Genomic DNA, 27,250 nt, shown 5'->3' with positions numbered 1-27,250 from the left:
CTTCTCCATGAATGTACATAACTCTTATTAATTTCAATGAGAGCTACATGCACCTATGCAGAGTAGAACAGACCACACATGTTCATAGAATCATGCCTGGAATTTTACTTAAAAATCAGTGTTTTCACTCTCATTTAGGGTTCTCATACCTAAAATAGAAAGAGTACGTGACCAGAAAAAACATCACCACCAAAAGTCCCCTTTGATTTTCTTCCTACAGTATTGTGGATGAATGGGCTGGGTTTCAAATTAATTTTTGCCTTATATGGACATTTTGAGATATTCCTAAAATCATTTCTTAAAGTAATCACAATGAGCCTGGTCTTAGGCACACTGCAGCCAATGGGAGTCTTTCGATCAATTTGAATAAGCTTTGGATCAGGCCCTATTTAATATTCTCAGAAGCAGTGACATTTGAGGTAGAGAGACTTGAAATCCCAAATTGAAAAGGCACTATAACTGGAAATACTGTTGATAGATTTGTTCTAACCATCATAAAGAAGGGAAATTGTCTTACTCTCTCTGAGGTAGTGTAGGTGTGAGAGGAGGATATCTGCATTATAGCTTGGGGTGAGTCTCTGGAAGTCATCTTTGGTCATTTTACACAGCTCCTTCCCATCAATGTTCTGGAACAACAAGATGTCAACGTCTGGAAGACCATATTCCTTCACGGCCCATTCCAACCACTGACGTACGTGGTCTGTACTCCATAATGTAGGATCTGAATAGTTTCACAAAGCATAAAATTAGAATGTTTTTGGTACGTAGAGCAGTACTAAATTAACAAAGTAAATTGTTGTCACACTGGACCATGTTAATCCATGATGCAGTATATTCAGTGTAGTTGTTTTAAAAAAAAAAAAAAAAAGAATTTGGTCCATTTTGGGAAAAGAAGACCTGGGAAAAAATGACTGTCCAAAGTGTGGTGGTGAGTTGGGACTGCTGTTTATCATCTATAACACATTCACTTTACTGGTAACTTGCCATCCCACTGATTTCACTCCCACTGTTATGCCTCATCATTGTCCTACATTATTGTTCACACACTAATGTAAACTCCTGTACATATGCAGAGTCCCACTGGGTACAGAGGTTTGCATTCACAGCACCTGTTGCAGGACAGAAGCCTATAACTATCATTTTCAAAGTTTTCTGGTGAAGTTCATACTCTTTACTCAGGCAAAACACTCAGTGAAGTCAATATCAGTTTTTTCTAGGGAAAGGCCGAGTAAGGACTTCAGGCTTCAGCCTATTACTCAGTAAGTTATCATAGATTCAATTAGATAGGTTAGGAAATGAAGAATGCTCTATCAAATACAAAGTGAAGAGGAGAAGAAAACATGCACTCACTGGTTGCTCAACCTTACCCAAATGATATAGAGCCTGAGCTTTTTGCCAAAATGTATCAATTTTCAGCATTTATAAGATATTGTGACATGCGGGATAAGATTCCTACTGGAATCATCGCATTTTTGCATGATAAAGATCTGAGTAATGTTTTCCCAAATATCTTCATTGTGTTGAGCCTGTATTTGAATGTACCCATTGCCAGCTGTGAAGCAGAGAGATTGTTCTCTAAGTTTTCTCTGAATAAAAAATCCTCTTTGATCAGCTATGGTAGAAACAAAGCTTAATGCTTTTGCTGTCATGTCAGCTAAATGGGATTTACTTCATACGCTGTCATTTGAGGATTCAAAACTGAATTTGCATCACATAAAGCTCACAAGATCCCAGTTTAAACACACACCATTTCATTTGACTCTTAAAGTTTTATGTTTTTATGTTTATCCAGGCAGTATAACCCGTTCATTGTTTTCAATTTTATTTTTATGTTTATTCAGTAATATACACGACTTGCTGAGTTCCATAAGCTGGGTACTCTTTTCTTTTCATTAATACAGGGTTCATAAAAAGGGGGCTTCCAAAAACATTAGCTCTGGGCCTCCAATCTCATTAATCCAGTCCTGTCTTAGACTGTTGTGATGTACTGCTGTATGCTGCTGAACATCCTGCATTGCATCAGCTTTTGTGAGTTATATCAGATACTGGGAAAACTGGGGGGAAAATGAACTGGTCCCAATCTTTGCCCATTTCTCCCCCGTTTTTTAAGAGCTGGGCAAAATTTTTTGGACAAATGTTTTTTCACCAAAAACTGCAGATTCATGTTGATTGAAACATTTTGCAAATTGGTGTTGAATTCACCAAATTATTTCAGTTGAAAAAACCCACCCAAAAAATTCCAAAAAAGTCAAAATATTGATACACTTTGACTTTTTGATTGGAGAAACTTTTAATTTTGAATGTTATGTCAATTATATATATAAAGTTTTAAAAGTTTTAAAAAACAAAACATTTTGCTTTGGGTTGAACAAAATGTGTAGTATGAACCATAATGAAATTCTTTCTACTTTTTTGATTCTACAAAATTTTTCTAAAATGTTTATTTCAGGGTGATACACACTTATTTTTTCCTCTAATTTTTTCAGTTCATCCACTGAAACAAAAAATTCATTATTCACACAGTTCTAATTCCTAACTCCAACTCTACCATTACTTTTCTCTCTAAATTACCTCTCTCCACTCCCATCCCACAGAGTCCTATGAATTTAACCCTTGACCTCTCTTCTCATTATTTATTTGTATAACAACAGTGTTTAGAGGCCCCAACCAATATCAGGGCCCCATCAAGCCATGCACTCTATGTATAGATAGTAAGAAACAGCTCCTGCCTTGAAGATCTTACATTTTAAACAGACAAAATATCATATAAGATATAACATGTAAGACAAAGATCAGGAACCAAGAAGAAAGAGATTAAGTGACCTTCCCAAGGTCACTCAGAAATTCCATGGAAGATCTGGGACTTGAACTTTAACCTTCTGAGTGCCTGGGCAGTGACTGTCTTAATCTCAAAACCATCTTTTCTCTCCTAATCAGCCTTAACCCATTCTGCTCCCAGAGCCATTCTCACAGGTCTATGGTGCTCACTGAAGTCTTTCACCCTATTTGCAACTTTTCACTTCATCTTCTATGCTTCCTGGGCTTCCCCTTTAGTTATGTTACATGCATTTTAAGGCCTGAGCCCTTAGCTCTCTGAAACTTTAGAGACCCCTCCTATATTTTGAAGCACACAAGAGACAGAATCATCAGATTACTGGGAAGCGTAAGGCAGCCCACAACCTAGTGGGCATGGGTACTAGCCTGACGGACTTTGATCTTCATAGATGGGGGGCTGGTTACTGAGGGAGGAAAAGGTGCATGGGTTGTCTGGGGAACTAGAACTAGAATTCATGATGAGACAAACTGTGATTGCCCATGTCTGACATCCCTGACGTTCATCAGTTAAATTCAGTTTAAATTGAAGTGAACACTCAAACCTTAGGAGGTTCGCCAACCATTTTATCATATGTACAATTTTTTTAAATGCTTCTTATTTGTGGTGATGAATTTGAATATGAGTCCTGAACTCTATCATTAGCTTAATTGCAAGTTATGAATCCTGTGTTTTGATTTTTGTAAGCTTTACCACATCATCTTGTACATTGCACTTGTGGAAGAGAAGTGAAAACACCTACATATCTGACACATGAGCTTCACCCAAGTATTTTTGTACGCTTCACAAAATAACTGGTTGTAACCATGATCATCTTGCTCCCTAACTCACGTTTTGATTAATCTCAAAATATATCTCAAGGGAGATGCTAAAAGGAAAGACATCTTTATGACCTTTACAAGCCTATGGTAATTAAAAGATTGGAAAAGATAGCAGCTATCATTGAGAGAAGCGTTCATTTTGCAAAGTTACATGTGAATGCTGTCAGGTTCAGGGCTGCCTGTTTCCAGTTTTGCAGAAGACTTTGTCATTGAATGAATCTCTTTGCTGCCGTTCAGAAAAGCCCTGTCTAAATACATGTGGCGGTTGTGCAATGTGTGTGTATGTATGTGTATCTTTGTGTTGCTTGACAAATAACCGATGTAATTATAGCTTGCAAAATTAGCCACAGCTAGTGCTCTTGCAGACCTTAGCAACTGAATAACTGTAATAACATTATGCAAGGTAGTAGCAGCAGGAATGTTTCATGTGAAGTCATTTCTGCAGTTCAAGAACTAATAGCAAATTATACTCTTCTGTCTATATGCTGTAGATGTCCTATGTATACATTTATATTGTAACATGATTGTCTGTTGTTTTGAGTTTGGGTTTGTGCGTGCTGATCATTCTGCAATTTAAAGATTATTCCCAGCACCTGAGATACATGAAGAAGACAGGGCACAAAGTAGTGAATGCCTTCTTGTCCAATTATCTTCTGAAGTCCACAGTAAAGCTTGCTACTAGCTACTGAATTTATCAGCCTTGCCATTATTTTACAGGGAAATGTCAGTTTGCTTATTAAAATTTATTACATTGCTCAAATACAGAGAATAATCTGAACAAATGGATTATTATACACTGCTTAATTTCACAAATCAAGCCTCTTTTTTATTACGCTTAGGCCCAGATTGCATCTGGCACTTGCAGGGGGTGTACAAGGAACATTTTAACCTCCTCTTGTGTACTCTGCACAAAAGTCATTGACAGCTGTAGTGTCTATGACTGTGGGAGAGCAAGGGGCTATGGAAAGCACCAGGCAGGAGTCATCTGACACCTCCAAAATGTGGGCAGCATTGTCTAATGAACTGGCTTTATTTTTATATTTCTCAACTCATTCTTCATAACAATTCTGAGATTTTAGTATTCTTTCTTCCCAATCTCTCTTATCAGACTATCTTTGTCTTTTATATGTAGCATATCTAATTTAATAAAAGAATAGGTACTCTTTCAATCTGATCTGGTTAACCGATTTCCTAATGGTATCGGTAACAGATTTTGCTACTTAGAAGGAGGATTTCTCTTTTAAAGCTTCTAACCTGCTGGAACAATAACTCTTCGTTCATTAGTTGTCATGTTTGGTGGTGGAACATGTTTCTCTTCCATATAACTTCCATAGTTCATTCCAACATTGTCTGAGCCACTGACCATTTTCCCTCCTTTTGCCACGCTGCAGTCATCAGGGGAATTCCTAGAAAAAGAATCAGAATTTGCCTGGATTATTATATCACTCTCACTAATATTTTCATTAGTATTAAAATTACATATGAGAGAGAGAGAGAGAGAGAGAGAGAGAGAGAGAGAGAGAGACTTTATTGTAAGGGCTGGGAAACTAGTAACATACTAAAAGACCCTGCTTCTGGTCCCTTAATTGACTTTGCTCTGAAAATATGACTGACTTAAATGGAACTACACCAGTTTACACCAGCTGAGGATCTGGCCTTATATTTGCAAGCATACAGTGGCCAGTAATTTATTTATTTAATAGGTGGGGCTAGATGATTTAGACTGGAGGGTCACAGGCAGAGACCTTGCTTGTCTCTCTAAATATGATATAGAGAGCATGGCAAAATACACAGATATACTGAAAGCCAGAGTTGTTACTTAGCTTTAGAGAACTTTCTACCTTCATTGTTTCACTAGGTACATGCTCAGCTCCATTAAATGCACATCATATAGTGCAGCGCAGACACTTCTATGTATGCCCATATAAAAGGGTCTTTTGCCAAAGCATGATTCAAAATACCATATGCATGACTGAGAAAGACTCAGCTTCTGCCTAACACAGTCTCAATGGTACTGAAGTCAAGCAGTGGACGTCTGCAGAGGATCTGCAACCAGACACCTTTTTACTTTTGGCTTTGCCTTCTGAATAGAGCCTTCAGAGTTTAACGTTCCATAGGGGGTTCCCTAATGGCCTTTTAATGGCATCACAATTTTCTTCCTGCCAGACACAGGCATATTTGACCCTTAATTTAATGTCTTCAATGTGTTTCATCATATAGACAAAAATTGCTTCAAAAATCAAAAGAAAGAACACAACCACAAGGGAATATCTTTAAATGTAAAGAGGGTGGGGGGGGGGAGTTAAAGTTATACAATACAAGTATCATAAGCATTCATTTAATTCTGCCACTGCAATAATGCATCTGTACTGTGGATGTGTGTAATAGGCAGCAAGTCATGTTGATTAGAGAGACATTCTGTCTACAAGAAAATTACACCCCTAAAAGACTTTCTTTTCCTGGACATTTTAACCCTATAAATATAATTGCACCTCAGTTCTGACTCCTTCCATACCCGATCAGTTTACACTCCACAGAACCTGCAGTGTCCTCCACATATTAAATCATGGAGGTCCATTTCAGGGTAGAGCAAAGTGGCCCTGCGATATGGACCATGTGTTTTATCATGGTCCCTTCAACCTGCCCTTGGACACTGTGTGCCCGACCCAATTCAGATTATTTATGCTCCTGGTACAAGCAATGTGCATGGGTGTCAATGCAGAAGTGCACACATGGCCAGATTATGCACACTTTCACACTTGTAATTTGCACTTGTTTGGGAACAAAAGTGGGAAAAGGACCCACAATTTGCCCCAGAGTCTATACACCATAAGTAGAAGGATGATTTAAAGGGGATAGTTCCTAAAGATTACCTTAAAGTGTACAGTTATTTGAAGGTATTCATTTCAATTAAGGATTCATTTAAAAATGCTGATATTTTTGCTGTTCAAATATCAATTAAAATAAAAGTCCAACTATGAGGTCCCAATTCAGCAAGTCACTTAAGCACATGCCTAACTTTTAGATCATATGTAGTCCCACTCAAGGCAATGATAGGCATGTGCTTAAATTCGTTGCTGAACAGGGGGGCCAATATTGCCAAGTTTTTTCAGTGGGAATGAAAAAACGTTTCATGCTGAATTAACTTAATGTTTGGGGGCTTGTTGTTTTGCCATTATTGTGCTGTTGCTATGTCATTACAGCCTAAATTCAGCCAGGGAGAAACTTCTTGAGGTAAGTCTTTTGCTTTTGCCATTTTTGTTCCATCCAGTTTGGAGCTCTTTTAGGCCGGACCTGGACAGGAAATTAGGCTATAAAAACACTGATTAGGCATTCAACATACTTAAGGTATTTCTGTGGCAGATATTTTACCCTAAGTCTAAATTTCACAATAAATACTATTAATGTAAGGTTATCTATATGTGCTTTATAATAATCTCATATGTGCAATTCAATAATACCTAGAAATTATATAGCATTTTTCACCATCAATTTGAAAGCATTTAAAAAAGAATGATAAGTGTTACTGTCCCATATTTACACATGGGGAGAGGAGGTGGAAAAAAGTTAAGGCCCACATTTTCAGAAGTGTCCACAAGTTTTTGATGTCTTCATTCTTATTTTATATTAAAATGAATTTGTGCAGTTCTTGAATGTGGCACCTGATTTTCCAAGGTGATATCTAGTTAAAGTCAACTGCAATTGTGGGCTCTCGCACCTCTGAAAATCAGGCTTTATATATCTCAGATTAAGGCGTCCCATAATGAGTTATGCTTCTGAAATGTTTGGCTCAAGTGACTTGCCCAAGGTCACAAGCTGCCAGGAACCTCCCACCTCCCTCAACTTCCTGACTTCCAGTCCCTTTCATATCTACTGGATCGTATTGTCTTACAGATCCCAGAATGATTTAAGTAGATCTTGGGTGAATTCTGTAACTGTTTCTTATTTAATAGATAATCCTTCAGTAATTGCACAATAATCAGCCTTAGATACAGAATTTAGTTGAACGTCCTATTTTTTAGCAGATGCACATGCCATGCAGTAGCATGCTATGTTCCTGCAGTCAGTACACCTCTAAATAGAAATTGAATTAACTGCAACCTGTTCAACCTTATTTCTACTAGACAGAGGCAAAACAGACAAAAAAAAATTCTTCCAGACATATTTACATGTTGTGAGTAAGTTTCTGAGAAAATCTCTGTGTGGCTTTTCTGTTTACATTTAACAAATAGAACTGGCACCTGTGTATAAATGAGATTGCATACTTAACTCCATTTATAGTCAGAGACACAGGCCAAATTCTGCCCTTTTCCATGTCAGTGCAACCCCATTGGGTTACATGGACGTCAATGAGGGCAGTTTGGCCTGTTTATTGATTTTTTTTGTATATAGAGATTATTTTGAATGGTTTTGTAAAACAGACTACTAGTCACATCCTCTGGTCTAATTTGCAAAGTTACTTAATTTTCTAATTTCTATAAAAAGAACTTGGAATGCAAGAGATTTAAATGGATTGTTGTATCTATAAAATACATCAGTTTTAGCATACACCGTTTCCACAGGCAATCATGCATTAAAAAACTATTGTAAACACTAAACCAATAAATTATGTGAAAGATCCCGTAGTAGCAAAGGTCTTCTGGCAGACTGACAGGACTGCTAGGGTGGTTCTCTGATCTGACTATAAACAGAGCATATGGGAAAAAAGATCATAACTTAAGTTAACATATTTCATTAAAATCCAGAAGCAGATGGTCAAAAGTTTGGTCCTTTAATCTATTGTACAAATGACCAAAGCCCCTATTCAGTAAAGCATTTAAGCCCATGCTTAACTTCCAGCAAGTAAGTAGTACCAACAACACTAAAAGGACTACCAAGGTGCTTAAAGTTAAGCATATGCTTAATTGCTTTACTGAACCAAGCTTAATTCAGCAAATGTAACTGACTTTCATACTATGAAGATTAAAACCAAAACGTAAGCAGCTACCAGAAAAAGGTATTTTTAGTACACAGAACAACAAGAGACGGATTGTCTTTAAAAGGTTTTTTTAGGACATTTTGTGAGTCTGCTTTATTTCTGAATCATCAGGGGACTGAGGGCAGTGGAAAAGTTGCCTTCAGAAAGTGTGCCCAAGTACAAAGGGTGCAGCTTTGCAGTGATTCATTCTGAACTGCAGGCTAGAACTGAAACCTGAGATGTTTTTCTTCACAGCTGCATGTTATTTTTACCCTTTGTAAATATACTGTGTTACACCTGGAATTTACAAAAGCCCCCAAAAGGCTACAATAGTTATGAATCAAGACCAGGTTAGCAGAGCTCTTAGTGTTTTGTCAGGTACCATGCTAATTAATTTCTAAGTGCTGCTAAATGTTTGTGGAGCAAAATATTTCTCCATCTGCTTTTGGAACTGGAAATCTTCCCTTTATTTAGGAACATTTAAAATCAAGATGCTTTGATAGGGGAGATTTAGAGCCCACTCCTGCTATCATTGAAGCCAATGGGAGTTTTGCCATTCATAGATCCCAACAGAAGCAGGACTGAGTTCATAAATAAATATATGAAATACAATTTTTATTCGTTATTATTCCGGGAATATTTATTTGCGAAATAACATACCTATACTGTGTGTAAATGCAAGAGATGACAAATGAAAGGCAGTGTATGTAATTTTGATTATAAACTTACCTCTTTGTAGTATTCTTATGATTTGAAAACCTATCTTTCATTTACCCCAGGGAAAAAATTAAACCAATTGTGTTATGGAAATATCTATGCAGTGTTTGGTTTAGTGAATTTAACAACAGCCTGGATTATTCCCTGCCATTCCTATTTGCATGGGAGGGGTCTCATGAGAGTAGAACTCTGAGCCTCTCCTTGCAGAGTGTCCCTCCAGAACATTCCATAATGCTGGGAAGTGGGATGGGTTTCTCTCTCTGCGTTCTGTGGCATGCACCCTGGTTCTATCCCAGTGCTTAGGGATCCGCACTCTGCATTACTCACTCTGCTCCCAGTTTACTCTTCCCCCTCCAAAACCAGGACCATCCAACTCCAGCTACAGGCTCACACAGTCCACACTCCCTCTTGACACTGTCCCAACATCTCAGAGAGCCTTCCACAGGGACCTAGGAAAGGAGGCACTGTTTTTTGTAGGCTCTTGAGCCTCCCACATCTCCTTTTCCACAGAGGATAGGGACCAGACAGTCGGAGAAGTATCCCTCAGAAAGGAAGGCCAATAAATGTCAATTATATTTGACCAAATTACATCATATGAAGATCAAATTATACTTAGTTTCTTCCAAGCTATGCTCAGCTTATTCCCCTCTCTCTGCACATACTTAACTCCTACAGACTAGAGCTAGTCAACGCTTTTTCAGACAAAAGTATTTCCTTTGAAAAATGGCCCTTTTACAAAACAATGTTTTCCCTACCAGTGTGGCCTTTTTTTTTTTTTTACATTTTCCAAAATTTGTCACTACCTTTTTAATCAATATTTTTCATTGCAACTGTTACATAAGCTTCATGGCCAGTTATGCGCCTAAATCACAAACAGATGCATTGCTGTGGAAACATTCACGTGAGCTGTGAATTGCCTTAGCAGATAAATGTGAAAAAGATGGTTAAGCACCAACACTGCTTGGAACACCAGGAGCAATCAGGGAACCAAAGCCATCCCCAAACTGCCAAAATCTGGGAGAAAAGGAGGAGAAACAGCTAGAAATGCTGCAGACCCCAGAGGCTGGCTCCATTTTCATTAGCTGCAATTCCTTTGTATGTGTACTGAGACTATGAAGCTGGACTTCAGTCATAATATCAGAAGCTCAAACTAGTTGACATAGTTCAATTAATGCTTTCTATGTTCTTTCCCATGTCAAGCATAACTGAAGTTCTAGCTAAGTGGTGTTATAGGTGCACAGGTAGACAAATACAGTGGCTCTCATTCAATTCTTACTTGAGCAAATTCCCACTGAAGTTTCCCGGGTATGTAGCTGCATTTGGCCCTTTGAGAGGAGAACACACTCCTAGTTTTGTATAGCCTCTTTCTTAGGAAAGCAACACAACATTCTTTACTCATGATTACAATATAACACAGACATGAAAATACCAAAAAAGCATGTAGGTTATAATGTTTCCTACCAAACACTCTGGGCCCAGTCCTGTTCCCATTGAAGCTGATGGGGTTTATGCCACTCATTTAACAAGAACAGGTATGCGTAGGGTGACCACATTTCCCCACAGGGAAAACAGGACACTGTATGGTGCCGGCCCCAGCCCTCCCTGCCACAAGAGGCCAGTCCCGGTCCCGGCACCCGCCTCCCAAGCCACCTGAGGCCAGCCCCAGCCCTCCCAGCCGCCCAAGGCCAGCCCCAACTTCAGCCCTCCCTGCCACCTGGTCCCACCACCTGCCCTCCCTGCCACCTGAGGCCAGCCTTAGCCCTAACCCTCCCTGCCACCCGTTTGTTCTGGAATGGCCCAAGCTGTTTGTCCCTGCCCATGTTCCTCCATGCCCATTAGCAAACAGAACAAATGCCCAGGTTTGCCAAAAAAGTCAGGACGGCCGGGACAGGGCTTAAAAAAGGGACTGTCCTGGCCAAAATGGGACGTACGGTTACCCTAGGTTTGCACCTTATATAAAAAAATGCTTTAAAACATTTTCCCTCTTCCATTCCTTGCTAAATTATTTCCCAGGACTCATCCATCACGTTGGTTTCATTGGTGGCACTTTTCAGTGCCAATGGAAAAGAATACCATTAGTGGACTCATCCACTCTTTATCATTAGCTTGGTATTAGTCCTCTAAGACAACTACTCAGGATTGGCTCTGCACACTTTCTGACCAATTCCATTTGCAGTTGAGCATTTCATATAATTATGCTTGCACACTTTGAATCACAGTGTGTTTGTGTTTTGCTCACCAGGATAAGTCTACCCATTCTGGAGGGTATCCCAAATTAGAATATGGAACTCGAGTGTTGTTTTAACTGAGTCTTGAATCAAAATTTTCTGTTATTTCATACAGGAAAAAGATAAAGCACATACTATCTCAGTGACATTCCACAGGCAAAACAAAAGATGCTAATTTACCAAGATGTATATGAAGCAGCCATACATTTTCAATCAAACAATAACTTTTTGCTAATTGAAACCATCTCCCCTCCTCCCTACCCCCACCTTTTTCTGGCTATATCACAATCCACAGCTGCTTTGAGCCTTAAGGGCCATCACAGCAAATTAAGGCAGTCAGCATCTACCTCACTAGAGGCCAGGCAAGCTATAAATATTACCAGCCCTGCTCTTTGTGTTCATAGTGCAGGGAAACAGCTGGTTTAAGTTTGACTGCACGTTGTCATTTCTCCATTAGTGCAAACACTTCAATATTTCTTATGTGTGAGGTTGGAGTGAAGAAAGGGAAAGGAGAGGGGGGCACTAACAGCCAAAGCTAAGAAATGATATTCTGTATATACATAATTTACAATTAGATTACTGCCTGGGAGAAATTCTGAAGTCTGATACAGTGGTAATCAAGCCAAAGCCACAATAACTTCCCAGTTGGCCTATACCTTTCAGGACCCATTTTCTCTTGTTTTTCTTTTATTATTTTTATAGAAATTCTATTATAATGGTAATGGATTACATTTCTCAAATTGTATTTCATTTCAAGAGCTTATAAACCTGTTGTGTTTGCGGTTTCATAAAATACTGGTGTGTTGGAAGTCAGGGCCCTTCCCAAACCGCATATGCCTTCTTTTGTGGGCAGGGATCATACAGAAAGTTAGCAAAATACAGAATGCTATGCATACATACAAATGACATCTTGTATGGAAACCATAATCCCCAGTGTCTGTGGAATGTCTGCTGATTTTGGTGATTAGCATATTTGTGCTGTGAAGCTGAAGTGCACAAAGTCGTTAAGTTAAAAAAGATTAACCCATTTTGTTTATCTTAGTAAACTTACATTCAGAACTCTGTGAGGCACCAAAAGCCATGGACTTAACAGAGACACAGGTTTTATGGCTCATTACAGCAACTTTTAACACACCACACTGCCTGCTACCCTTAATTGACTACTTCAAATCCTTTATGCAAAACAATCTAACCCCCAATTGCCCACCTCATTTCAAGTGCCTGCCTCTAACATGTGTTACCCCTTCGGCTTAACAATGTCTCCCAACTTGTATTTAGCTCAGACACTCTGCTTCCTTTTCCTCACCTGAAGAATAACTCTGCATAGCTTGAAAGCTTGTAACTTCCACCAACAGAAGTTGGTCCAATAAAAGATATTACCTCACCCACCCTGTCAGTCACACATTTTGGGATCAACATAGCTACAACACTGCAAACATAAAATTCTTTCTTTTGTCTTTAAAGTAATATTATCTATTTCTCATTAAATATAGTAGATACTACTTATATTTTGTGGACTTAAACTGTAAATGTACAACAACGCACTCTGTTGGTATGAGCCAGGGGAGCTTTACACACTTGAATGTCCTACAGTTCTCTACTGGCGAAACTGACCTCTGTGCTGCGGGCTACCAGAAGGCCTACACATCACTTAAGATTTCAAAATAAGGCTGAAGTGGGATTTAAACACAGCCTAGGCCTTGTGCTGCACCTCTGCCCATGGGTGCATACGACCTTACAGGAATCATCATGAAGCAGTTTGCAGAGTTTTAGATCAAAATTTTCAGGAGACTAAAGTTAAGGTAATAAATCTAAATGTAGGCACCCATTTTTTAAAATCTTGGTCTACATTTCCAAAAGTGAAAAAACCAGTCACTTTTAACTATTCTTAATTTTTATGATTTCAGTAACAGTTGTCAAAGTGAGATACATCTGTTTCAGTTTAAAATATGCCAGTCCTGTTAGATTGGAGAGTCAAGTGATTGCTTCACGGTTAGCACCTGCCAAACCAGAACCTGCTTAGAAGACAGTGTGGTGACATAATTAGTTTCTGAGTTGCACCAACCAGCCACTACCACACAAAAACCCTACTCAAAAGATGAGCTGGACAGACCATTTTTTCCCCTCATTGGCAGTATGTTTGTGCCAAAACATAGCCCAGTCAGAAACAATGCTAAACCGGTGCTTTTCAGAGCCATGAGCTGCTCTGTGAAGCAGACCAACAAACACAAAGCCCAGTGTGAAGTGGATACTGAAGTTTCAGTTCTCTCTCTGGTCCACAGCCACCAACATCAACCACCCAGTCACTGGGAATAAAGGTATCTGTCTGAGTAGGGATATCCAAGACCAAATCCCTTTCTTAAGATTACAGCTGCCTTATGGAGCCTGCTCAGATAAGTAATTTTAGATAAGTCACCCCATTAGATAATTCTTGTTGTGAAGTGAAATAGGACCTGATCAGCCTGTTGAAGTTAGTGGAAAGGTTCCCATTGATTTCAATGTGCTTTGGATCAGGTTCTTAGTTTAGTCTGTGCCAAGGTTTTAACCAGAGCACTAGTAGTGAGTGCCAATGATAAACCACCAAATGATAGAAAGGATGGTGTCAAACACCAGCTGAGTGGTTGTATTTCAGTTATGGAAAAAACATGCCACTGAAAAATGAATGGTATTAAAATGATTTCTGCCAGGTGAATTTTTTGTTGTTGTTGTTAATAATGAAGATGGATAAAAAGTATCTAAGTAATAAAACTTGATCTCCCTCCCAGTTAATTTAATCCCAGTTATTCTCTTTCTATCTTTTTGTATGTATAGCTCAAACAACTATTATTTAGAAGATCTTAAAACAAGATTCTAAAGATGATAAGAATGGGAGGCAAAATACTAGGGATGCCCTAGATTCAGAGAAGTCTTCCATTGTCCACCACCTGTTCAGACTTGCCAGGGTCTTTGAAGCAAGTACGTATATAAAGAGCCAGTCAAAAATATGTATAAAAATGACAAATTTCAGTTTCAAGTGTTTTTCAAGCAACACTAGAGCACAACTGGTGAAATCTCAAAAATATTACTTTGTAAATGATTAGGCCTTTAATGGCAAACAATTATTTCTGGCATTTGTTTAAAGCAATTAAATCAACAAAGCTAACTCTGGAAAACTTCTGCTGTGATTTCATTACAGCTAAATTTTCATAATGCTTTTTATGAAACCATAGCACTTCATAATAGGTGGAATTCATCTCAGGCCTAAGGGCCTGCAGAAGACCCTAAGCTTTATTTAAAAAGAAAGGCTATTTATGAGGAGCCTTAAATCCCATAAGTAAGAATATTCAGAAGGCACTGAAGAATCAGGGGATTTAAGTGGTACACAGGCATCCACCAGGCATTTGCACCACAGTGAATTTCATCCTGTATAAATAATGTGGCTTGTATACATTAATTTTAATGGAAATCTGCATACATAATTTTATAATAAACATAAAAATAAAGAAATGTAATCTCCTGCTTTATACAGTAGTATTTTATTAACATACTGAATCATTTTAATATGATGCAATTGATGATGGAAATAAAATGCCAATGCACAGTATTGTTATTCAGAAAAATTCAGGCAAAAGGTTGACTGCGTAATGTCATCAAGGGTATTATTTTGTTGGTGTCACTGGCAGAAATATAAGGGCTGTACTGACATAATGGACTTGAAGGAACTGTGAATATGATACAGTGTATGATGATATAAATTGTATGTACAGCAGTATCAAGGTAAATGACAGTTTTAATTTCAAATTTCTTTGCTTTACGTGGTTTAAGGTAAGCCCTTAGGGGCTACATTTTCGAGTGCTGTGCACTGGCACTTAGTCTTACAAACACCGTTATTGTTAAAGGAAACTGCATATCTAATTCCCTGCAGAACACACTGAAAATAACTCCTTAATGTTACTTTAATGTAATTTCTTTGGTATTTAACAGTAATAGTTTTGGAAGCCAAACTTTTCCAATATAATCCACAAATGACCTTATAACAGGGACCATTATGCATGGAAGTTTAAGGCAGCACAGGTACGGCAAAGTTGCTGAAGCATTATCAGGGAAAGGAAAGGAAAAGCAGAGTATATTTATTTTTAGAGAGTGTACTTTGTTCTTGTGATGTTAGAGCATCTGTACACTCTTAAAATGTTATATTCTCATCCAAACTATTGATTATGTGGTCAGGAAGCAGAATAATGTCATGAGAAGGAACTTTTCAATGATCACCCTGCTACATACAGAACAATATGCAACTAACCATACTCTTTGTGCTCCTTTGCAGCATCTTGCACTCTTTTACTGCATGCTCCAGCTCTCATGCTATGCAGACCCAGTCTTCTTTTTACAGATATAATTATTAGAGGATATTCTGAAGGACCCAGATGAACCACAAGAAACATAAATAAATAGCCATTCAATTATTTACATATAGGACTGACTGATTCTCACATACACTACACTACATACATACACTACAGTTCCTTTGCACCAATCTGGTAAAGAGGCCTTAAAGTGAGTGTAACTATAACTAGTGCAACAGCTACACTGACAGTGCCAAAATCACTGCCGTCAGATTGATTTCTCTGGATCGACTGAGCGGACAGTGAAATCCTGCACAGTCAATCCAGAAATCGACGTATTAAGACCACCTTCTCAACTGGCATAGTGCTGTGTCGACGGGAACATGGTTCCCGTCGGTGTGGTGCAGTGCAGTGAAGATAGCGTGCAGAAGAGAAGCAGAGAAGTTGACGGGAGTTATGCAAGTTTTTTGCATCGTTTGCATAACTCCCGTCGACTGCCGCCGAATCTCGGAGCTAAGTGTAGATAAGCCTTACAGCAGTGTAAAAGGCTTCAGTGTAAATGAGAAACAGGACCATACACTCCCTCTACTATGGGGGGTAGCCATGTTGGTCAGTTTTTAGCAAAACAGCGAGAGTCCTGTGGCACCTTAAAGACTAGCAAATAAATTTACAAACAAATGTACTGTCCCTCTACTATGTGCGTTTGTTTTTTGTATTTATTTGGATTACTTTTAAGAACTGGATAATTAAAATAAGGAAACAAACCTCTGGGGTGCAAATCAGTGTAGGAGAAAAGACATCTGCAAAGGAGTAAGCCTTGGTCTATGCTACAGACTCACTCAGGGGTGTGGAAAATCATTTTTATACCAACGTATTTATACCTAACTCCCAGTATAGACAGCACTATATTGACAGGAGTGCTTCATCCACTGACATAGCTACTGCCTCTCAGGGAAGTGGAGTACCTATGCCAATGGGAGAAGCTCTTCTGTAAGTGTAGCTAAGCACTAAGGCATGAAAAGGCATACTAGGTTGGAAAGCAGATGTCCAGTCAGCCTCGTGCAACTCAGTGTCAGACAGCACAGACGCTGTGGTCAGTAGTACTACTAAAGTAAACATGAGGCAAATTGCTGTCAGGAAAGCTGTGGAAGCTGTGTCTACCACATGGATCAGCAGCAAGTTGCAGGGGCCCAGGTGCACATAAGTACGTAGCACATCATTTCCAGATTTGTCAGAGACCAGACATATACTCTCTGTAGATGACTGCTGCATTCCTTTCAAGTTGCTGTAACCCACCTGTCTCTATAGGGATATACTCTGCATTCATGACCATGATATCTGAGCACTTTGCTAGTCTGCACAGGTAAGGTGGATATTTGTCTCTATAGGATTCTCCTGTGATGTAATTCCTATTGGCTGTTATATCACTTTGCCAGGGGCACATTTACTGTTTATCATTGTAGTGCTGAGGGGCCCCCAATCATGGATCAGAGTTCCATTGTGCTAGGTGCAGTACAAATCCATAATAAAAACATGCAACCAGCTCTTACAATCTAAGTAAAGGGGATCTGATCTTCAGAGATGCTGAGCACTTGCCACTCACGTTGATTTTAAATGGTATTTCCGGTTATAGCTGGTGTTTTCTGACTTTTTTCATGCCTTTCTACTGGCCACACAACTTTTCCTCCAGTTTGTTGCTTTCTACCTTATATGTTAGAGATTCCCTCTTGCAATTATGCAGTGATATAACAAAAAAAACCCACATAGCTGGTTTTCTCTTGCACTTGGCCTTGTTGAGTTCAAGTTGTAGTAACTTTTGGGGCCGTTTACTCCATGGCATGGAACCAAAGGAAGCATGCATTGCCGTTTATCCTTTGAGAATTCTCACCTGTGCTATACTAAGAAATTCAAGTACAGTAGTGCCTTATATTACAACTTAGATTGAGCTGCATTTTTCAGGCATTTTAAAAGAATATCAGGTACTGCTTCAAATTCAAGTTTTTTAAGAAACCTATAGTATACTTCTATTCTTTGCTAGAAGAGTTAAGTACAGATCTGTTTTTGCAGGTATGTGTTAGACTCAATAAAATAATAGCTTTCCCTAGAAAAAGTGTGTATTATTTTTAATTACATTAGTAAACTTATAAACATTTGTGTTAAATATACAGCTGCATATGAATGAAAAATGTTGGGCTTGTGTTAATCTATTTTTCAACATATCCTCTTGTCTCAGAAATTGTAGAGATTTATAAATTCTTCTGACTGTTTATTGTAAGCACAATGTCATTCATCAGTTCTGTTTTGCTCTGTCAACGTGGCAGATTGATAAGTACAAAATTAATAAGTTGAACCTTACTACAAACATAGAGTCTTCACTTATTATTTTAAATTCAGTGTATTAAGAATTATGTTCCTTCTACATAGATATTTTGGCATTGGCAAGATGAATGAGAATGGTCAACAACTTCTTGAATTCTGCACCCAAAACCAAATGTGCATTACCAATTCATGTCGTAGGAAAAGATCGCCACAAATTGCCATGGCGACATTCACGATCAGGCAACTGGCACCAATAAGACCTTGTCATTGTCAAGAGGAAAGACCTACCCTCAGTGCAGAACACTCACACATTTCACAGGGCTAACTGTGACACCGACCACTCTTTGATCATTAGCAAAGTGAAGATTACAGCTAAGAAACTATATAGGGCAAAACTTGGGAACAAGGCCCAAACCAATGCTACTAACATCAAAAACCAGAGGAAATGCCAGGAGTTTGTGAAAGCTTTTGAACTCAGCATGCATGGGAAGTCACTACCAGAGAAGGCAGAGGAATTTTGGAAAGATCTAAGAACAACAATCCATAAAACAGCTTTAGCTACATTTGGGGGAAAGAAATAATCAAAAAAGGATTGGTTTGAAGAAAATGAAATGGAACTATTATCTTTTATTAAGATTAAGAACACAGCCTATCTGGAACACAATAAGAAGCCAACAGAGAGTACAAAGTGAGACTGTGACATACAAAAGCCAAGGTACAGCGAGCAAGTAGAAGTTGTGCAAATCATTACTGGACCAAGCTATGTGAAGAGATACAGACAGCTTCAGACACAGGAAAACTCAAAGTCATGTATGAATGCCTGAAGAAAGCTCTAGGCTCCACTGTCAATAAGGATGCCCCTCTTAAATCGTGAAGTGGTGAAATTATTACAGATAAAAGTAAGCAGCTGTCTCGTTGCGTTGAACATTATTCAGAACTATATGCACAAGAAAGGAACCTCACCAATGAATCACTGGATCAAATGCCAACTCTACAGGTCATGCCAGAGCTAGATGTGGAGCCCACTGTAGAAGAGCTAAGCAAGGCCACTGATCTGCTATCAAGTGGCAAGGCTCCCTGAAAATATGACATCCCAGCAGAAATTCTTCAGCGTCTTCTTCTTGGTACTCCTGAACTGTGCGTTTAAAGACATGAAAGATGGAGTGTATGTCCACACAAGATCAGATGGGAAACTCTTCAATCTCTCACAATTTAAGACAAGGACTAAAGTAAAAATGGTGCTAATCAGGGAACCTCTATTCGCTGATGATGTTGCCTTTATAGCCCATGATGAAGATCTACTACAAGAACTCATGAGTCACCTTTCAAGTGCTTATCACTTTGCTCTCACCATCAATATTAAGAAAATGGTTGTATTAGGACAGAGGGTTCCACAAGATCCTTTAATCACCTTAAATGCAAACCAGCTAGTAGTAGTCCAAAAGTTCAGCTATTTAGGTTCTATAGTGACTACCAAACTCTCACTGGATGAAGAATTAAGTGTGTGCATTGGAAAGGCTGCCACCACCTTTAATAGACTAACTAAAAGAACATGGAACAACTCAAAACTTACCATCAAGACCAAAATTCTAATGTACCAAGCTTGCGTCCTCAGCGCTCTCATGAATGGTGGGGGAACATGGACAATTTATACTCATCAGGAGAAAAGATTCAACAGTTTCCACTTATGCTATTTATGCTGTATACTCAACATCAAATGGCAAGATAAAGTTACCAACACAGAGGTTCTTCAAAGGGCAAATGTATCAAGTGTGACAGCTCTACTCAAGCAAAGACAACTGCACTGGCTGGTTGGAAGATGGATACATATCTAAGGACATAAGATATGGGGAGCTATCAGAGGGAACAAGAACAACAGGATGTCCCAAGCTTCACTTTAAAGACACATGCAAGTGAGATATGAAGGAATTTGGAATTGATTCTGACCAATCAGAAATCTTGGCAAGTGATTGTAACAAGTGGCTCCATTGTCTCCATCAGGGCATCAAAGTCTATGACAGGAGCTGGCTCCTACAGCTTGAAGAGAAAAGAGCTTGTATGAAGTAAGCAGCTCCCAGCCAGGACACACATATTTGCAATAACTGCCAAAAATTATGCAAATCTCGGATTGGACTATTTAGTCACATGAGACATTGCAAACCATTTACATCATAGTCTGCAATTTCCACCATCTCTCGTAGATGAAAGGATGCCAATTTTCAAAATCATTTAGATATAGAATCAGAATTTGCTATGGTAACCACTTTAGAAGCTCATTGTTCTCATCACATGTTTTTTAAAACTGTATCAGTGACTTGCATTATCTTCTAAGGCAGCATGACCTGGAATACAATTCTCTGTTCCAGGTCACACTGGTTCACAACTGGAGAAGAATGGTAACCACTTGGTATTTTCAAGAACTCTTCTGTGTGATTCTGTCAAGATAAAAAAAATTATGGGCTCAAACCATGCCAGCTTTGCAGTTAGTCTGCACCACACTGCCAGCACAGAGCAGCCCTATGGGCATTTCCCTAGTGTAGAGTGGTCCTCCAGTGGTGCAGAGCTTGTATTATGGTTCCTATACCACTTCCACTCCCTGTGACTAGGGAAGTGTGTGTGGGGATGGCAATAGGAAAAAGGTGTGCGGCTGAGTGCTCTCGTAACTCCTGGGTGACATAATACCCCCTTTTGTGGCAAATGACAACTGACCTGATTTCAAGACAGCCTGAAGGTCAGTCTAAATTATATCATGGGACCAGCCCAGTTCACATCTGGCCAAGGATCAAGTTGTGGAAAGATAGCTTTAAGCCACATTTGGCACCCCTTTCCTGAACTACAATGTGTACTTTTTGGTTGCAGCCAGGGATGTAGCCTCATATATTTAAACAAATTCTGCACATGTGTTACTAACAGAGATGGCTCCAAACTATAATATTCAGACTGGTGTGGATTTCAAGCACCCCAAACTCGGGGGCGGGGGAGGTGGGGAATTCTAATGCAGAATTTTGGTTTGACCCATCATAGAAACAGGACCAACTGCAAAATTCAGATGGATTCACAGTATCCAGATTCCTCCTAAATGTGGGAGTGTTTGAAGCTAAGGTTTTACATCTCTAGTTATTAATAATACCACAGAAAATCACTGCTCATCTAAATCACCAAAAATGCTATTTGTTTACTTTTGAGCATTTCACTGAGATTGGCCAGAGAAACTATAACCATAAATTCTCATACAGAATCTACCAAAACAAAAGGGGAATATATTTAAATGTATTAGGGAGGAGGAAAAAATTGTTTATTTTTAATTTATAAGGAACATTTACATTCTTATGTATGAATACACTTTTTAATACACAAAACTAGACATTTCTCTCCAAATGATTGGGCTTACAAGAAGACTACATATAACTCTAGTTACTGTTGTATAACTTGTACGTCAGTTAATTGTTAATTTCTCTTATGCAAATTTTTGACAATTTGGTGGAAATTCGGATTTGAACTCAATAGAATTTTCTCTCCAATTCTGAAAATGTGTTTTATTAATTTGTCAATGTGATACATAACCTGCTGTACAGAATTCCTCTCTGAGTATCCATGGCTGCTGGACTGCTTTGCCATGCCTATGGCACTCATATTTGACAGTGCAGCAAATATGAACAGAACCGCAGAGCCACAGCATGTGGCTTTTGGGAGGGACGGAGAGGGAAAATGTTTTGTTTTTCATTTTAGATTTTGTTTTTTGTTTGAATGATTGAGTCTGAGAGATCAGATTAATGTGTGAATAAATGCAGGTGCTTTTTTACAAGGTGATGGGAATTTGTACCCTCTATGTATACACAGCTAGCAATTTTGCATAACCAATTACTTTTTCAGCTAGAGGTCTTATGGATCTCTACCCTGCAGCAACACCAAACACAAACTGTTTCTGGAGTGAGGCACTTTAAACATGAGGCCTAAGGTGTGCCCCTGTGAAGTCTTCTGGGAATGGGAGTAAAGATCAGCAGCTCACTCTGCTTGTCCTTATATGGACTTGCTTCCTCCATTGTCCTGTTAAATTACATTGCTGGCAGAGGCATCAGCTCAAACACCGAGCTCTTTGTTATTACCGTTTTCTCATAACAAGATTGGGCCAAATCACAAACCCAATAAAATTCTTCTAGGGCCCTTTTTGGCCCATTGTAACCTTTTAAAAATAACACAAAGGCATGTTTAAATAACTTGATTAAAATAAGAGAGACTCTCTGTTGTTCCACATTACTACAAGTGAGCATTCCCATCCTGGTACACAAAAAGCTCACCTCCTAACTTATCCACAGTTACAGAAATACAGAAATGTCTTATACCATTCAATAGAAGATTGTCTTCTTACCATGAGGACCTACACAATTCTGGACAAACAACTGCAACAAAATAGCAAGTCAATAAATTCTAAACCTGTAACTTACTTAGAGAAAAGAGACTGGTTGTATCCCATGGGATGGGGCAGTATTGCTGTATCACAACAACTTTAGGACAATAGTATTCTGAATGCTGTTGCTTCTAAAGGAACCCATAATTTTATAAAACATGCTCATGCTGAATACACTCTGTACCCGGACAAAACTCAGATTATCACCATGACATACTGATAAGAAAAGGAATGGAAAGTATAGATTCTCTATACTCTTTTCTCTATGGAAAGTATAGATTCTCTACCCATAATAATTTTTCCACAAAAATGTAGTGGATGAGTCATTTATCAATACAGCTGGACAAAACTATTCACTGGAAACATATTATCAACAAAATTATCCTGTTTTCAAATGTGACTGCCAAAATAGTCTTTCAAAGTCCAATCAGCCAATTATAACCTTTAATTTAACTACAGTGACTTTAATTGGATGAGGATAACAACATGTGGCTTTTGGGTGGGACACCTACTCCTTTTTTTAAAGTTCACAAACTGTTTTTCACAAAAGTGGTTTTGTAAATAAAATCCATTTTCCCAAAATCTCATGATGAAAAATTATGTGAAACAGATGGGCAAAAACCTCTTCAATTTAGTCCAACTCTATTTTATCAGACAATAAAAGCTCTTGAAAGTATATTCTCTCACTAAATCCCCTTTAGCTTCTGAAAAAAATCACTTAATATATTGTGTCAGACGGGTTTGCTACATCTACCCTCACAATACTATGAATAAAACTCGAGTCAGAGTAAACCAGCAAAAACCACACAAGCCTCAAATTGTTGTGATGTCTTTTCCCCTAAATCCTATTTTGACATGGACTATTATTTCCACGTTATATTGGTAAGTACAGGAGATCTGATACTACCGTGGTAAGGACCATGTAAGTACTGCGGTAGATAAATAAAGATATAGTAAAGCATCATTGCTAGTAATTTTAAACTCTGGCCTTATTACCTGGACCCATTAACCTGATTTGGATTACATTCCATTTTGATGGTGACTCTGGCTGGTGCTTGCGATAACCAGTCTTGCTGGGGGACACGCGGACTCATCTTTGATGTCTGCCCATATTCGCTGGAAGAGGAAGCAGTCATCTCTGTCTTAGCAAGGTGTGGCGTTCCGTAGGCACACTCAAACAAGGACTGGTCTTCGCTCACTACTGATAATGCTTCCTGAAAACCAAAAAAGAGAAATCAATATGAAACTGTGTCAGAGACCTCATACAGATATTATAAAATCCCATAAGACAATGAAATAGGTCTCAACAGTCTTGTGGGGTATACACATCAATGGTTTCTGCATGCTTATTGTTATTTATTTGTGTTACAGTAACACCCATAGGCTAGGGCCCTACTGTGCTAAGCACTGTACAAACCTATAACAAAAAGACAGTACTTGCCTCTAGAAAATTTACCTGTTAGACGTTTCCAATCAGGAACTAAAATGTGTCACGTTCAAGCTTTATTAACAGTTCAGAAAAGAAAACGGAAAGCTAATGACTAAAACAGTGCAGGAGTAGCAGTGAATGTAAATTTTTCACTTCCAAGACTTGAACTTTGAGGGCCTGATTCTTAACTGGTGTAAACTGGCATACTCTGCACTGACTTCAGCAACTTTACACCAGATTATGATCTGCTCCTTGAAACTTCTACTCTTGGAATCCTGATGTCTTCATATCCTGGAATTCTCATATGCCATTGATGGACTGGACGGCGAAGGGGCTGTGTAATGGAACACTGAGCCTTTATCTATCTAACAGGTCATTAGATCAATTCTGCCCCAGATTAAGTGACCAAAAGCTGTTACTGTATGTTCTGTTTGGAGGCATTTCTGAAATGAGTAAATGGTCTCTATTCAGTTGCTATAATGAAAAAATTTGACATAAAAAAAGCGATCACCACAATTGGCAACTTTTTTGGTATCAGTAGAGTAGCCAAGGATTGGAGACGCCGGGAGGTGCTTTCCAAGTCATGATTCAGGCACTATGATGGGATGAGTGCAGTGGGGAAACATGCACTGCCACTGTCTGTGCTTTTTTTTTTTTTTTTTTGGTGTGTAGAGAAACAGAGAAGTTCAGTCTCCTGGGCAGTTTAACTAGCACCTTTAACCAACACTGAATTAACTAAAGCACATTTAAAATAAAGAAATTTTAAAAAGCCATCTTTGGAGAAAGGAACAATGAGTACCATGTGTTAACTCCGTCTGTAAGATGAATAAGGATTGGCTTGTCTGACTCTTTGGGAGTTTCTCTTCCTTCCTGCCTGTAGAATTAGGACCAACTCCTTTCCTAGATAATACAGTGATGAGGAGAAGAGATATAGCCGGGTGCAACCTCTGTTTCAGGGGTCCTGCTCTTTCTATGAGCAGAAGTAAAATGCTAGCCAGGCTAGCACTTGTTGCTGGCTGCAGAATAGGTGCTAAGTGGCTGGTGGGCTGGACACCACCCTAAACCACGAACCAGACCCCCTGAGGATGTGGCATGTTGACCAGCCCATTAGTTCTCTCTCTCTCAGAACACTTCCTCAAGCAGTGTGTAGAGATTCTACTTTGCTGCATGTGTGGGGAAAGGTCCTCTGCAGTCTCTTCCCCCACTGTGGTGATGGTGTGGTTACTGCACTTTATGGCCTGGAGTGGCAAGACTTCAGAAGATTTTTCATTTTGAAGACAGCTGCAGCTAGAGTTAGCTGGAGACTGAACCCAAGAATGAAGCAGTGCTGCATGTAGCTTATAAGCAAAGACCATCTCTCTTACTGTGCCACTGCAGCTAATCCTGTTACTTTATTTCTTCTTCTTCTTGTTATGAGCTAATTAAAGGTCACTTTAGCTCAGCTCGAGGGCATAACTGGCTGACAAGATTTTGGGGGACATAACACCAACTTTGTGCACTAGTGCAGCACAGGGCAGGTTTGAACCCTTAGTGCCAAATTCTGCTCTGGCTGATACAGAACTGAAGAACACAGATACAGCTCGGTGGGGCCTTCTTAGTCCCAGGAGTTAAGGTCCCAGGCCAGGATTTCACGGAGAGATCCAAGGTACCAAACGGAGGTGATTGCTTGGCTGATCCCTTGGACACTGAGCAACAGCTGCATATGAGCTATCCAGCTGCCAGGGGCTATATGCGCTAGCCATGTTTGGGAGGAGATGCTCAACCATAGACCACATCCCCTTAAGGACATCGTGTGTGGGCTGGTGCATTAGACCACTCTCTCTCTAATAGCTAAAATGATGACACAAAGTTGACAATGGGCCTGTCAGCAGAGGAGAATGAAATAAAGAAGAGAGAGACAACAGAGGTACAGCTACGGGAGACTCCATTCTCAGAGGAAGGAATACATTCAATATGACTAACCTCAATCATTCAACAAGTATTAGTCAATCCTCAAAAAACATGAGATCGGCTCAAAAATTATGAGATTTTAAAAATATTTAATACATTTTGGGTTCTTTTTATTTGTCTTCTGTTTCTGAGCCTTCATGGTGCACTTTGTTACTAGTATGCTTTTATCTGCAATCATAAGGGCTAGCCTGGCTAAATGAAAGATGAGATTATCACTTAATCGCTTGACTCCAGGAGCTGGGTCTTTAAGAAAAAAAACCCTAATATCATAAAAGTCATCATCAAATCTCAAGAGTTGGCAACCCCAGCTCCCTCTTCATACCAAAGAGTATGGGTCAGAATATTAGAGAGATCTTTATGGAGTGTTATTATCATTATTTACATTGTAGTAGTACACAGAGGTCGCCCCCAGGACCTGACTATTACCTGACCCATTCCACAATTACCACCCCTGTCTTCCATACTTCCCCCACCCAACAGCTAATTTCCCAACCTCACCAAACTGCACAGAGTTCAGAACTCCTGAAATCAGCAGGGTCCTGGTGAGGTGTGAAGGTGCCACCCCAGATATTACTGGGAGGAAAGGAGTGTTGCTGGGGTCATTTGTCCCTTGTGTCCTGGCTTCCCAGACTGCACTCCCAGTGCTACTAAGAACTGCTGATCTCTCCTTCCTGGAAGATGTGGGGGCCTTCTTAAATAGCCATTTTGGCTGGGAAAGTCTGTGGAGGGATTCAGACTACACAATGTTCCTGGAGTGTGGGTTGTCTGCTAGGGCCTCCAGGGATGGAGCCTGAGGGAAGGCCGGGGAAAAAGAGTCATGATGTCCCTAGATGCTGCTGCTGAGTCAGTTACCAAATGAGCTAGGCACCCTTAAATCCAAGTTTTTTATTTTTGTATAGCAAGATTTAAGGTAATAAAGTTACTGAGGTGAAAAATATTTTGTTTTACTAAGTTCTGAGTAATTTTCCATGAAAATATACACCCCTCCGACCACATACGCGCAGCACTGAACGGACTGAGATCCAGTGTCTGAGACTGTTTTCTACCCATTTCTTTCTCCTCTGCTCCACTGTGCAGTCAGTGCAGGAACTGAATAAGAATAACACGTTATGTAATGTTAACTTTGGCAATACCGATTACTATAAATATGTATAAGAAAATGTGAATTATACAAGAGAAAGTAGAAGTAAGACTGCAAATATGGCAAGCCAGCATGTTGTTATATGTTGTTTACAGATTAAACTATCTTCAAAAGTGGCATCAAAA

General features: G+C 39.2%; 1 protein-coding gene across 4 annotated transcripts in view; it reads right to left on the bottom strand.

The window, feature by feature from the left end:
* Positions 1 to 27,250, bottom strand: part of ERG (ETS transcription factor ERG) — a 187,453-nt gene that overhangs the window by 18,495 nt on the left and 141,708 nt on the right. For all 4 annotated transcript variants that reach the window (XM_067545246.1, XM_067545249.1, XM_067545248.1 and 1 more), the window contains 3 exons: positions 23,602 to 23,819; positions 4,909 to 5,060; positions 518 to 721 (listed from right to left, as the gene is read on the bottom strand). In XM_067545246.1, the coding sequence (XP_067401347.1) occupies positions 518 to 721; positions 4,909 to 5,060; positions 23,602 to 23,819 (574 nt within the window). The remainder of the gene's footprint in view (positions 1 to 517; positions 722 to 4,908; positions 5,061 to 23,601; positions 23,820 to 27,250) is intronic.

This window comes from Emydura macquarii, unplaced genomic scaffold (genome assembly GCF_026122565.2).
Source record: "Emydura macquarii macquarii isolate MOO-44397 ecotype Brisbane River unplaced genomic scaffold, CSIRO-AGI_Emac_v2 contig_1043, whole genome shotgun sequence".
Taxonomy (NCBI): Eukaryota; Metazoa; Chordata; order Testudines; family Chelidae; genus Emydura; species Emydura macquarii.
This window is presented reverse-complemented; position numbering and strand designations above follow the sequence as displayed.